We start from the raw sequence: 13,801 nt of genomic DNA, 5'->3' as shown, positions 1-13,801 counted from the left end.
TCGGACTATAAATTACGCTTTTACCCCTAATGGGTAAAATTTTCAATTTATTGCACCAAAAATTCCCATTTAATTTTCAACCTCATAATTCATCATTTTTTTCACCCAATTCTCTTAAAATAAAGTCAACCTCATCCTCACATACCATTGGCTAGATTCGGCCTAGAGAAATTCATGGAGAAGATAAATATTTTTCTTGTTGTTTTACTCATAAACATGCTAAACTAACACTAAACACTAACATAACTCAAAATTAAATTTATCTAACAACTTTCTCTCTCTAAGCCCATATGACCAGAATTGAAATCATCCTCAAAACACATGATTCAACCATGGAAAATGATAAGAAATGCATGGGAAAGGTAAAGCACAAGACAAATTTAAGAAATGTTACCTTTTTTTTCACTTATTTTTGAATTTCCACCAATTTTCCCTTTAAATTTCTTAGCTAGGGTTTTATTTTCTCCTTTCTCTCTCTTGTTTCTTGCTTGGCCGAATGTTGAAGAAGAAGAATGGGTTATGGGCTGATTTTTTATGCCTTTTTATTAGTTTAATGAAATAATATTATTTTATTCATATTTTGAATATTTTATTAATTCATTTTTTTTTCTAGCCATACATTCCCTTTGACTTATCCAAGTCTTAAGTGAAATTTTCAGATTTTTCCAAAGTTTTGGTGGAGCAAATTTTTCAAAATTACACTTTTACCCCCGAACTTTTCAAAAATTACATTTTTGCCTCAAAAATTGAAAACTTTCCATAATGCATAAATTTCACCCCCCATACTCATTTCACACTCCAAATAATTAAATTTGATCAAAATCCTTTCAAAAATTAAATTTTCGATTCTGGATGGCAAAATTACCATTTTAACCCTATACTTTAAAAATACCGAAAACTCATATTTTTCACTGCTAAATCTTCCAATTGTACTTCAATACTCATATCATACTGCAATAAGTTAAATGGGGCCAAAAATATTTTCTAAAAATTCCCATTTTGTCCCCAGATGACAAATGACCATTTTACCCCTAGATAGTGAAAATTTCAGTTTGACTCCAAATTAATCCTCGAACTCCAAATCACCATATTAAACCATTCTGGAACTTTAATATTCTTAATTTCATCTCAAATTCTCTATTTGATCTAGTTCGAGGCTTAAATCAACTTTTTTGTACCTCTAGGTACAATACCGACTTTTGTTGATTTTTCGGGACTCTCCTAGCATGCAAACATGCTATCCATCACATGTATGTCATGAAAAATATTTTATATAGTCGGACTTGTCATCTTCTCCCCCACTTTGATCAACCATATGATCTTTCTTCATGACTGATTTCGACATCCGGCTAAATATTAATATTTTAATATTATTTCACTAATAAAATATTATTTTATTTTAAAAATTTTATCTTATCTCTTTGGTTCCCAAAGTTCCTTATTATGCCTCAATTCGCATCCGACCAACTTTATTTATCACCATATCAAAGTATGGGGCATTTCAAGAATATATAGGATTAAGATAATGGGAAGCCAAATAGTCCATCTTCTCTCAAAAATGTTCTTTTATTAAAGAATAGTCTCATTATGCTATACATCCAAATGTTTTTTACTTTTTTTTCTCAAAGAAGTATATCCAAATATTAATTGAGAATGCTATAAGAATTTCAGTTACAAACATTATTAAACACAAAATAAATAGCAGCTCTTTTCCATCAAGTAAAGAGTTAGCAAACATTGGTCTTTAGCAAACAGTTAAAGACTTGGAATGACACTATGACTTAGTGTTAATAAAATCACTTTTAAAAAAAACTCAAAAATTAGGTTTGTTTTAGTTAGTGGTATGCTACAGTTGAGGGTTTAAGTTAGTAGAATGCTATAGTTGAGGGTTTTAGTCAATAAAAGGTAATAGTTGAGGTTTTCCACCAATGGAATGCCATAGTTAAGGGTTTCATCCCATAAAATGCTACAATTGAAGGATTATTGAGGGTTTAATGGCTTTTTTTCATGGGCCAACTCATTTTAGCCCATAAGATATGAAAATGTAACTCTTTTTCTGGTTATTATCTAGAAAAATTAAAAAAAATGTTTTGACAAGCAATATTTGATATTTTGTATTTTAAATCTAAATACAATAATTAAATTATGTACAACTAAATAGATGCTTTTAATTTTTTTAAGTCCAAATGTTAAAAAGTTATATCTAAGATTTGGAATCAATTTTTAATCAGTAATTTTAAAATTCAACCCAATTAAAAAGTTTTCTTCTATCATATCTCAATTTAAAACTTAAATTTCAAATTTCAAAAAATTATGAAATAAAAAATCAAATAATCCAAAGATAATGCATATATATATATATATATATATATATATATATATATATTAAGAAAGTTTAAATGGTAACATATGTGCATGCAAATATTATAGTTTATCACTTTCTTAAAGAATATGTGTTAAATTTTGTTATAAGTCATAGACCTAGATAATCAAAATAAAGCCAAACATAAAGAATTATAAAATAAATAATTATATATGGTTAGAAGATATCTTATTGAATGTAAATGGCAATGCCATAACGACCTAGACAATTCAATGTAGCAATTGCTACCCCTCATTAGAAGAGTTAGATGTCGAAGATTCGAAAATATGATCTCTCCTTGAACTTTCTCATATGTTGAAAAAGAAAATGAATGACCAATTAATAAGCAAATATAAATATGCCAACAAACATCACTATCATGAAGAAATGAGGAACATGATAGCATACATGGGCTAATAAACATTATCAGTTTGAACAGGTGTCACACCCCAACCTTGGAGGTTAAGGAAATGGCAAGGCTACATATGTATAAAATATAAGTTCATTTACTTGAATTAGTTCCTATAACATAACACAATATTTTGATTTACCCAAAATGTTTTCCCAAATGTTGGGACATTTATTACTACATGTTGTGTGTGAATATGTATATATAATATATACCCCAACAAATAAAAGAGCTCTTTCCAAAAGGAATTAGTGAATATTGGATCTCTATCACTGATGATCTTCTGAGAAACGCTTTAATCTTTCACTACATGTTTGAAGATCATGTGAGCAGTATCCTCTGCAATATCAAACTTTTGGATTGGGATGAAAGTAACATACTTCGAAAAAAGATCCACCACCACCAGAATAGATGCTAGATCTCCAATTTTGGTGAGCATTCTTGTTGGTTTTTCTCTCTTCACTTTATACTATTGACAAATGAGGCAGGTCTTAGTATAATTCATCACATCTTGTTGCATATAGGGTCAGTAGTACCCTTGTTTTAGCAGAGCAATAGAGTGTTACTATCTAAGTGGTCTACCCAAGGAGTATCATGACACTCACGCATCATTTTCTGTCTCAACTCTCTTACCCTTGGAACAAATATGCATAGCCTTTTTGTAAATAGGATCCCAATTTTCACCCAAAAGCATTTGGACTTCCCATCCTCCACTAATTTCATGAGGACAACGACCTGGGGTCTTGCTTCAAGAAATCAACTTGTGGATGTCCATGGTCACTTTACTTACTGCCATTGGGGTGATTAATCTAAGGGCCATGAATTTGACCTTTCTGCTGAGGGCGTTCGCCACTTGGTTAACTCTCCCTGCTTTATGCTGAAAATGAAAATTAAACTCGGCTAAGAATTTATGCCATCTTGCCTAATTGGTTGTAAGTTTTGGTTACATTTGGAAGTGGCTAACTATAACGTTGTTTGTCTTTACCACAAACTAGGATCTTAACTAGTAGTGTCGCCAGGCCCTTAAACAATAGATTAATGCCTAGAGTTCCTTTTGCTAGATTGTGTATCTCCACCAACCTCCGTTCATTTTTTTTTTCGAATGCAATTGTAAAAGTAAGTTATTATGCACTAAAGAAAGGAATAGAAAATAGCATTTGGTTCACATAAATGCAAAAGAGAATAAATAGAAAAATTAAGAAAAAGATTGCAAAAAAAAAAGAAAAAAAAATTAAAGAAATGGTAGTTTCAAGTTAGATAGATTAAAAAATTTTGTTCAACTATTTGATTAAAAAATATCACCTTGGAGTGACACCAATTTACATATTGTTGACATTATATAATTAGAATAAATCATTACACCCAGTACCATACCTAACGCATCAACAAACATAATCGAAAATATCCATTGAAAAAAAAGACTTAACTGAAAATAAATAATTAAAAACTTTAAACGTATGAGCCAGTGAGATTCACGAGGTTGATTAACCCCATGCTTTCGTTCCGTTCTTGATCTTCCATTGAATCATAGAGCGATTTACCTTTGGTCTCGGGTAGGCACAGCACAAACAGGCCAGGAAAAAGCACGATGCATCCAAACAAGCCATAAGAAAAGAAGTGGTTTTCCTTTGCAACAGAAATTAAGACAGGACAAACCACTCCTCCTAGGACAATGGCTTGCCCCACGGCCATTGTGGCAAAATTGCGCACACATGTCGGGAACAACTCGATGCTATAAACGAGTAGGATGCCATAGGCCATGCAAATCGCAAAGTAGGAGCAAAGCTCTAGCATGAGTTGAGGGACCCTTTGTCCTGTACCAACCAACCATGTTAAGATGCAACCGATGCCTCCTATGATAGATGATGATAGCAAGGAGCTCATCCTATTGCATTTCTTGAGTAGGAAAAAGGTGATTAAAAGTAAAGGCATTTCCGTTAAACCGTTGAACATGGCACTCAAATACAAGCTAAAGTCTAACTGTCCGACACCCAACATCAGACCAAATTAAGTATGCTATTCCATTTCCAAAAGCATACAAGATTAGGACAAGGATACGCCAAATAGCCCATCTTCTCTTAAAGAGAATTTTAATTGAAGAGTTAAAATTACTAATGGTATTTTCCCTTTGAAGTGGTGGTAGCTGGCCTAAATTTATTAACGTCCAATCAGTCTTTTGAGACATTTGTCTTAAAGCTGTGATTGCTTCTTCTGTATAGCCTCCCATGAATAGCCACCTTGGTGATTCAACAACAAGATGATAAGCTATGACACAATAAACAAATACTGGAATTCCAGTACAACGATAAAGCACTCTCCAAGAACATCTTCTAGTTGAAAAGGCTAAAACTGGTAAGGAGAGTGTTCCATATGAGAAGAACAAGTAGTCGAGAATTCCAACTCTTCCTCGCCAATTCCTTCCCACCCTTACGGTTAACAAGACGACGGTGCATGTGACTAGCGAGCCGCGACCAAGTCCTGAGAAAAATCTCATTATGACGTACATCCAGATATTACTGGAGAATGCTGTAAGAATTCCAGTTACTGACATTATTAGCCAAGAAACAAATAACAACTTCTTCCTACCAAGGAAGGAGTCAGCATACATTGCCAACAAGATCCCACCTAGCATGCATCCCGTGTAGTGAGAAGATACTGGTAAACCTTGGATGAATGAACTGGAACACTGAAGCATCCAGTCTGAAATGATTGTCTTTGAAGCATGATCACTCCATGCCCCTGCAAACTTGGGAATTTCACATATATTAGAGCTTGAATTGCACAGTGTTGTCGATGCAATGACAAGTTGGTTGGGCACCGGTGAAGACACTGATGAAGGAATTTCGTGCATCAAACAATGATGCAAAAGCAACAAGGATAGAATGGAATGCTTGAGCCCAACCAAAACTCTCAAGACTGTCTTCTATTATATCATCTATCGTTAGAGTCTTTTGAGAAGGTTGTAATGAATCTGTCATATTAAGAGTATTTTACGTACATAAAATGGATTTGGAAAAAATAATTTGGTTTAAAAATTTTTTAAAAGGTTTATTTTGGTATAGAAGAAAACTTATGTCAAAGGTGAATGTGAATTTATATAATAAGACAAATGGATGAAGACTTTTTTTTTTTGAAACAAAATATATTAAGAGATAAAAGATACAACAAAGTACCTAGCATTTAAGACAATCATGTGTGAAGAGTGACTAAGAGAATTAGATAACAGTGATGTGTTGTTAAAAAGCATAATAGAAAAATACCAAACTATCAAAAAGCAAACAAACACATGTTTTTCATTTAATAGATAGCAAAATACCAAAAAGCACCAATTAAATGATATGAAGTGATTACAATACCCTATGAATCATTATAGTTTAGATTGAAAAAAAAAAATCCAAATGATGTATGGGGAGTGACTGTGAGATATAGATAGCGTGATATGTTGTTAAAAAGTATAACAAAAAAAATAAAAATAAAAACACAAATAGACAAACGTTTTTCATTTAATAGATAACAAAATACCAAAAAACACTTACTAAAAGATATAAAATGAATATAATACCCTTTGTGGGCGAAAATCATTATAGTTTAGATTGAATGAATCTAAATTAAAAAATAGCTTGTGTCAGTGATCTTCAATGAGCTTTGTCACAAGCATGTTATATGCATTTGGTACTTTATCATTTGATTTGATTTTTTTTATTTTTTTCAAAGTGTAATTTTACGTATTTCTTTCGCATTAAAAATTATGGTTTGCCTACACTTAAGGTAGGGTTCAATGAAATTGCACCTTTTATTTAATTTATCTATTGAAAACAAAATTTTTTGCAAATGTATTTGCACAACACTTTAGCAAAATGCATTTTTGATATATAATTTAAGCATTTTTTACAAAAAAAAAAACTACTATTGAAGAACTTTTTAAATTGTATAAAAAATTTTATTCAAGTATGCCAAACTTTATCTCGATTTTTTTTTTTCACATAACTTATGAAACAACTTAGACAACATAATTTCTTATAAAAACTACAATCGGATAAAAAATATTTTTTATCTGCCTTTCAATTTTATATTGATGTTAAGTACATTATTTCTTGTTATTACTTTTATAATATGAAAAGATTGCTACTAGAGAAATAATGTATAATATATATATAGAGTAAGAAAATGTCAATGGTAATAAATACACATGCAAATATTATAGTTTATCACATTCTTAAAGAATATGTGTTAAATTTTGTTATAAGTCATAGACCTCAATAATCAAATTAAAACCAAACATAAAGAACTAGTAGGATTGCTCAATAAAGTCACTATGCCAAAAACTAAGATGATTAGAAGTTTAAGACCCCATAGCCCATAAGCAGCTGGCCAGACTTTAATCAGAATGATCCATATGGAGGTGCTTTAGGCCCATTTAGTGACCCACCCAGAAACTTGCTGCCATGAACAAGAAAATAGCAAGAAAAAAAATGCTACACTAGGAAAAGAAACAAAGCCCACCAAAGAAAGGTCTAATTCACACCCAAAATTAATCAAAAGCGACAAGAATTAAAAGAGCAATTAATTTGGTTGCAGGAAGCATCTCTCAAAGTCCACAAGCTAACCCGAAAGTAGGGGTGGGGGGGAATCTAATTCAAGTTTATTTACAGACAAAAGAGTAAAAAACAAGAGGAAAGAAAAGAATGTTACAGCTTTGGATCTTAAATGAACCGTTTGTTGCAGTAAAATTGTTGTTAGATTCAAAAGCAAACCCTTGGGGGGACTTTATCAGGGAAACAACGATCCTGTCTCCTGGAAATTCCTTTTGCTTGCTTCCTGCAGATTACTGAACATTTGTCTGCTGATGGGTCATTGTACCATTTCAAATTATCTCCATGGTTATCATTCTTTTAGAATCCCAAAATATTCAAGCTTTAAAGATAAAAGAAAAAGAAAAAAAAAACATGGAACTGAAAATATATAATAAATCATAATAATAAAGTGTTATATCCGAGTATTATATTAGAAAGGGGTGGTACAGAAAAGATAACTAGAACGTAGTTTTACATGCAAGGCCACATGCTGAGCCCTGATGAGTTAGTTCCCTTTTTGACTTGGGACCATTTTTGACTGAGAGAAGTTGGAAATATGGTATGTCTTAGATCTTTAGAGCATGGGTATTCTAATTTGAGACAAAACATGCCTTTCTTGAAGGGGAAATGTTAAAGACAAGTGGCAAACACAAGATTTACTTCAAGAGCACCAAAGGGCCTGCAAAATTAACAAGCAAAAAGCATCCCAGTATCAGTTCATGAAGGGTTGAGGTTTCGAGTTTATACATACAATGAAATCATAAATTTATTCTAAATGATGCTATAGTTATGATTATGATCATGCTGATCTATGGCAATAAATAAATAAAACTTGGTTGATATTGTTACTGAGAAAAAGCTGAATCTGATATATATGAACTAAGGAAACAAATTAAGTAGTGGGTCTAAATCAAATTGCAGATATTTAGGTATAAATCAAATATTCACATGGCCATAATAGGCACAAAAGGTACAGAATATTAGGAAAATCCTTTAGCCTTTCAAAAAATAATGAACAAGAAGATATGGCAAACATGTATCCCTTTCAAAAACATCTGCTTGAGTTGATTGTTATGCAGTAATTAATAGCTAGGAAAGATTGATAAATATAAAGATGTAATTAAAAAGAAAAATGTGTATTAGATGTATATTGAGTTGCCAAATTAAGGGGAAAAGCAATGTGCATACATTGAAGCAGGCAATGCGCAAGCGCCATCTGCAAGCCTTCTTTGCTTTTTTGAGTTTGGAGAAGAATTCATCTTCAGAGCAAATATTACCAGGGGAGGTCAAGAACACACTTCTCCTTACTGGAGGAGACCACAGACCACTCTGCTCATAATCAAAATCATATTGAGATGCATCAAAGAATTTGCCAAGAAGCCTTTCGGACACCGTTTTCGAAACCATCTGGATACTAGGGCTGGTTAAATATGAATTCCCTGGTGAGGAAGGTGGTGAGGAAGAAGACTCAGAGATTACCATGAAGAAATGCAGCTGAGAGTAAGAGAAAGAGAAAGAGAGAGATGGGTGGATATATATATATAAAAGTAGAAGAAGTTTCTAAGGTGAATATATGTAGCAGTGAAAGTGAGTGGTATGATTTGGTGATGTTGGGGGTGTGAACATGATGAGAAGGTGGCTTGCAAAAAGATTTTGAGGTTGTACCCTAAAAAACTAAAGGGTTGGGTCAATGAAATCTTGTTTTATAGATTGGAGGACCATCATGTTCCTTGGGAGCCCCCCACCTCACAAATTTTAATAATACATTAGAAGATTAACAGTACTTTGGATCAACTACAATTCCATTAGAGGTTTTAACATCAAGCATGGGATAATCATGATATATCTAATTGTCATCTGATCACCAAATATATTAGCAAGTTTTATGATTAAGATTCCTTTTACAGTCATTGCTTCTTAGGATAGAATTCATTGTTATAACCTGCTACTTGACTATGATCTTGTTTTGCAATTGTTTTCCAGTAAAGTGACTGTCTTTTCATCTTAGCAAAAAAGGAAAATATAATGAAGGTTGGGATATAAAAGGGTTGTTTTGAGATGACCGTTTTTCATTCTTTCTTGGCCAATAAGTTCAGAATAAGCCATTTTGAATTTTGAATCAGATTGGAATATCTTGAAAGTTACTTGCTGTTGGGAAAACTGAGATGAATGGGACTACATGCATGGTCAGCTAGCTTACAACATTTCTCATTGTCTTTTTTACTGTAATAATCTGACCCATTTCTGGGGATATTGGGAGATGTGTTCCAAATATAATAGACACATTATCATTGGAACTTTTTGTTAGCCTGTAAAGTGCCATGGATAGATCAGTAAAGTTGCATGCTAGAGGGACACCATCATTTTGAACTTTTGGTGAAATTCCAACTATTTACTGGTTCATTTCAATGTTCAATGAAGCTATGGAACTGCATCCCTCTGCCAACGCTTGCATGTTCTTCTTCACTGGGATGGGGTTGCTTCCCAAACTTGTTCTTTGTGACATTTTGCTTCCTTTTTGAGATTATGATGCTTTTGTTTTGCTGTTTTAGATGCTTGTCTATGGACCAATAGATATATTGATTTTGTTGTTCATGATAACTTCCTAATAAATTAGGCATCTTATTTAACTTCAAATATTTTTTGTTTTAAAATTTATTTATTTTTTGTTTTTTATTTGAATTTGGATTTTTATTATAAGAAAAAGATTGATTAAGATTGCAAAAATTAAAAAAAATTTCCTAAAAAATGGAGAAGAACATCATTTTGGGGTAATCAAAAAATATAAAAATCATAATAGTAAAGGGAGAAACTATATTAGGAAATCATTTTAATAGATAAGAACAATTGAGTTAAGATTTTGAAGCATGACTTGATTTAACTCGTTTTCTAATTATTAGTTAATAATAATGAATTTATATTTCTTTAAATTTAATAAAAGTTAAATTAAAAAATATTGAAATAGAAATAGAAATAGAGAATACTAAAATTTTTCACAATTAACTATTACAAATAAGTCTACAAAATTATTATTTTTCAACAATCTAAACATGTTATTTTATAAGTAGTCAAATATTTTTTCAATTTAAAAAAATTTAATTTTTTTAAAAAAATCATGTACAAATCACTAAACTAAATATTCGACTGCAATAATTAGGCATTTCAAAATTAGACAATTTCATTTATTGAATATTACTACTATAAAAATTACTTTATATATAATAATATAAATTTGGGCCTATTAATGGGCTTGGGTTAGCTTACAAAGACCAAATTCAAATGTAGTGGCCCAAAGTTTGCCAGGCCCGGTTCATTCAAGGCTCTATTTTCACCGTAGCGGAAACTATAAAAATAATAAAGAATTAATTAAAAATAACTCTCGTTCGTCTGAGGTCGAGGAAGAGAGCGACAATGAGTTACCTATTACCGACACTGACGAGGAAGACAGAAGTCGACACAATCATCCGAGACACCATCGACAAGGTCCTCGTCCTCCGCTTCGGCCGAGCCGCCGACGCCGTCTGTCTCCAACTCGACAACATCCTTGCCAAGACGGCGCGTGAGGTTTCCAAATTCGCGACGGTGGCTTTAATCGATATAGATTCTGAGGATGTTAAGGTTTACGTCAAGTATTTCGATATCACTTTGATTCCTTCCACTGTTTTCTTCTTCAATGCTCATCATATGAAGATGGATTCTGGGTATTTATTTTTAGCTCTTTATCGTTTGAATTTCTCTTTTTTTTTTTAATTTAATTTGGTTAAATGAATTGAATTTATTTGCTATTTTGCTATTTAATATTTAATTTTTTAAGCCTCTGATTATAGTGACTGTTGTAGCTGTGTCACATGTTTTGGGGATTTCAATTATGTTGGGGATTCCTATTTTGTAAATTATATAATTATGTCTCTTGTTTTCAAATAGAAAATTTCATTCTGCAATAAATAAGAATTTAGAGACTTCATTTAAGATGTTAGGTTTCTTCTGCAATGTGTTGCTATTGTTTTATTTTTCTTGTTTGTGATTCAGGACTGCGGACCATACTAAATGGGTGGGTGCATTTCATGAAAAGCAGGACTTCATAGATGTTGTAGAGGTATGTTGTATTTAGTGCCTAAATAATTTATGAAGTTAATGATCCCATTCCTTTGACTGTATGAGTGATGTAGTTTATTCATCCAACGTTATTGTTTCCATTTGTTCATTTTACTAATTTACTAGTCTGAGTTGATACTTCCTAGTCCTTTTATCACCCAACATGGTCCAATATCCGAAAATTGTTACCTTTGACACCTTGGAACTGTTACCCTGCTTTTGCGATAATTTCTTGGAAATTGGAATGTCAGGTTTGATCCTCGTTTGATTCTAATACTAGAGCGTATATCTCAATAAAGTTGCATCATTGGGAGGATCAATAAACCATAGCTTTTGAGAATATGGGCAATGCTTCCTTTAACACATTGAGATGAATGCCTTTTTCCATTTTTGTTTTTAATTTTATCCTTACTTTGTTGTTTAGATTTGTTGAGTATAAAGGTGTCAAGTAAGACTATTTACCTGTTGTTGCATGATTATCCATTCATCATATTGTTGTCTATGTTGCTTGCAGAGGTAGAGTAGTGGGTGGAATTCAGTTTTAACAAAGCTATGACTTTCTATGTACCTGGTTCTCTAGAAATGAGCTATGTTCATCTGGATGATTTTAGGAGGAAAATAAGGGAATTGTTGAGTAAAATATAGAAGAGATCATTTTGATTTCTTCTCAAATGATTAGTATATCTTTGGTATACACAGTATGACACTGTTGTTCATTATCATTGGATGGAGAACAGTTTGTTTTGTACCGCATGCTTAAGTATGAGACTGTTTGCATGGTTTGAATTATACACTTATGTATGGCATTTTTCACTTTCTTGGCTCTAATATTCAGAAATAGGAATGGATACAGATTTACAACATTGAACTTGGCATCTTGCATAAAATTTAGGGAAGTTCAATATATCTTGTTTGTGAATTTGAGAAGTCAGACTATGTGGGCTATAGAACTTACGGTGTATTTGATGGTTCCTGACAGGGATCTACTATGCCTAGATCTTCTCCTCTCTCTCTCTTCTTGTTCAGATCTGGATTCTAATCTTTTTATTTTTCTAGTTTCTAAGTTCTGTTATTGACTGATGCTTGATGCAAACGTATTTTCTTCAGATTTTTTTGTTACTGAATTTTTCTAGAAAATGTTTTGGTTAACAAATGTTTGATGTAAACTAATTTTTGTTTAGGGTTTTGCTTCTGATCTTTTGTTTTTATTTTTAGATATTTTTGTTAACTCATATTAGACTTTTTTGTTCTGATTTGTTGCTGTTATGCCTTTATTTTATTTGTTGGCCAATTGTTGATATAAAAATGAAAACTAGTTGATGACAGAGAGAGGTGGGGCGGGGTGGGTTGAAGTCTGGGTTTTAGTTCTCCCGATGGGGCGGGGGCGGGTTTCTTCAATAATAAATCCAAGTCAGGGTGGGGCAGGTTCAGATAGTGATAGTAGATGATCAGGTCAGGGACCGGGCAGGCAAAAATCTGCCCCACCCTGCCCTGTTGCCAGAGTAGGCTTTCTCTTTGTGAACTGTGTTCTATGTGCTAAGCAATTTTTTCCCATCTTTTCTCCATAGTAGTTGTCCTGGGTTTGCTTTTGCTACAAAAGTTCTTTAAATTTATAGTTATAAAATGACTGTTGGTAATAAAGTTTATGCTCCTGATGGATACACTTCACATTTGCATTAATTTTGCGGCTTTGAGCTAATCTTCAGTCTCCAACCTTGCAGGCAATATTTAGGGGAGCCATGAAAGGCAAGATGATTGTTAATTGCCCCCTACCTCCAGAGCGAATACCGAAATATCAACTGCTATACAAGGATATGTAACCTTTTTGGGTCTTGACATGAATCATTTGACCAGTTGTTTACCTGAAGTATTGCACCCTAGTTTGGTGAATACCATTGATCCCACTGAAGAATCATTTCAGTAATTATTCAAATGAGGGAATCGGAATGTAATGCTTCACCCAGAGAGGAAGGTATCAGTTAAAAGAAACTCATTAGGCACCACCAAAAGCTTGATTCAAGCAAAGAAGCAAAGTCAACATTAAATGTAATGAAAAGAAGTTAATTCTCCTGTCTCAATAGTTCTGTATTGCTTAGCTGAAGTTCTATTCCAGAAATGTCATTGACTTGTATCCGGTGAATTCAAACTTTTGTACAGTTACGCTGCTCCATCATCTAATGTGAAATTTCATCTATATATGTGAATAGCTGATCAGTCCCCTTGTGCTGCAAGTCTTTATACACATTAGTTTGTCACCCCTCTCTCTCTCTCTCTCAGCATTTTCAGTAAGTATTCATGTTTAGGAAGAAGTTAATGATAATCTGAAACTGGAACCATATGAGAATGGAATAACCGGCACAG

The 13,801-nt window shown here is 32.7% G+C and overlaps 2 protein-coding genes and 1 pseudogene across 2 annotated transcripts; 1 reads left to right on the top strand and 2 right to left on the bottom strand.

Moving 5' to 3' along the window:
• Positions 1–4,740: 4,740 nt before the first annotated feature.
• On the bottom strand, positions 4,741–5,622 carry LOC148761611 (organic cation/carnitine transporter 2 pseudogene; annotated as a pseudogene).
• A 2,384-nt stretch (positions 5,623–8,006) lies between these two features.
• Positions 8,007–8,827, bottom strand: LOC148761610 (uncharacterized). Its single transcript, XM_088808661.1, has 2 exons — positions 8,534–8,827; positions 8,007–8,024 (listed from the first exon to the last, which is right to left on the bottom strand). Exons 1-2 carry the CDS (start codon positions 8,825–8,827, stop codon positions 8,007–8,009), a joined length of 312 nt encoding a protein of 103 aa, XP_088664787.1.
• A 1,889-nt stretch (positions 8,828–10,716) lies between these two features.
• On the top strand, positions 10,717–13,671 carry LOC18594245 (mRNA splicing factor, thioredoxin-like U5 snRNP). Its single transcript, XM_007021749.3, has 3 exons — positions 10,717–11,046; positions 11,375–11,441; positions 13,162–13,671. Exons 1-3 carry the CDS (start codon positions 10,757–10,759, stop codon positions 13,258–13,260), a joined length of 456 nt encoding a protein of 151 aa, XP_007021811.3. The 5' UTR covers positions 10,717–10,756; the 3' UTR covers positions 13,261–13,671.
• Positions 13,672–13,801: the final 130 nt, after the last annotated feature.

This window comes from Theobroma cacao, chromosome 7 (genome assembly GCF_053813885.1).
Source record: "Theobroma cacao isolate CCN51 chromosome 7, ASM5381388v1, whole genome shotgun sequence".
NCBI classification, from domain to species: Eukaryota; Viridiplantae; Streptophyta; class Magnoliopsida; order Malvales; family Malvaceae; genus Theobroma; species Theobroma cacao.
The sequence above is the reverse complement of the archived record's forward strand: the minus strand, read 5'-3'. Positions and strand labels throughout refer to the sequence as shown.

Coding starts and splice junctions, on each gene's coding strand:
- LOC148761610 (XM_088808661.1), bottom strand. CDS start 8,827: ATGGTAATCTCTGAGTCTTCTTCCTCACCACCTTCCTCACCAGGGAAT.
- LOC18594245 (XM_007021749.3), top strand. CDS start 10,757: ATGAGTTACCTATTACCGACACTGACGAGGAAGACAGAAGTCGACACA. Junction 11,047..11,374: donor CATATGAAGATGGATTCTGG/GTATTTATTTTT, acceptor TTTGTGATTCAG/GACTGCGGACCATACTAAAT. Junction 11,442..13,161: donor ACTTCATAGATGTTGTAGAG/GTATGTTGTATT, acceptor CCAACCTTGCAG/GCAATATTTAGGGGAGCCAT.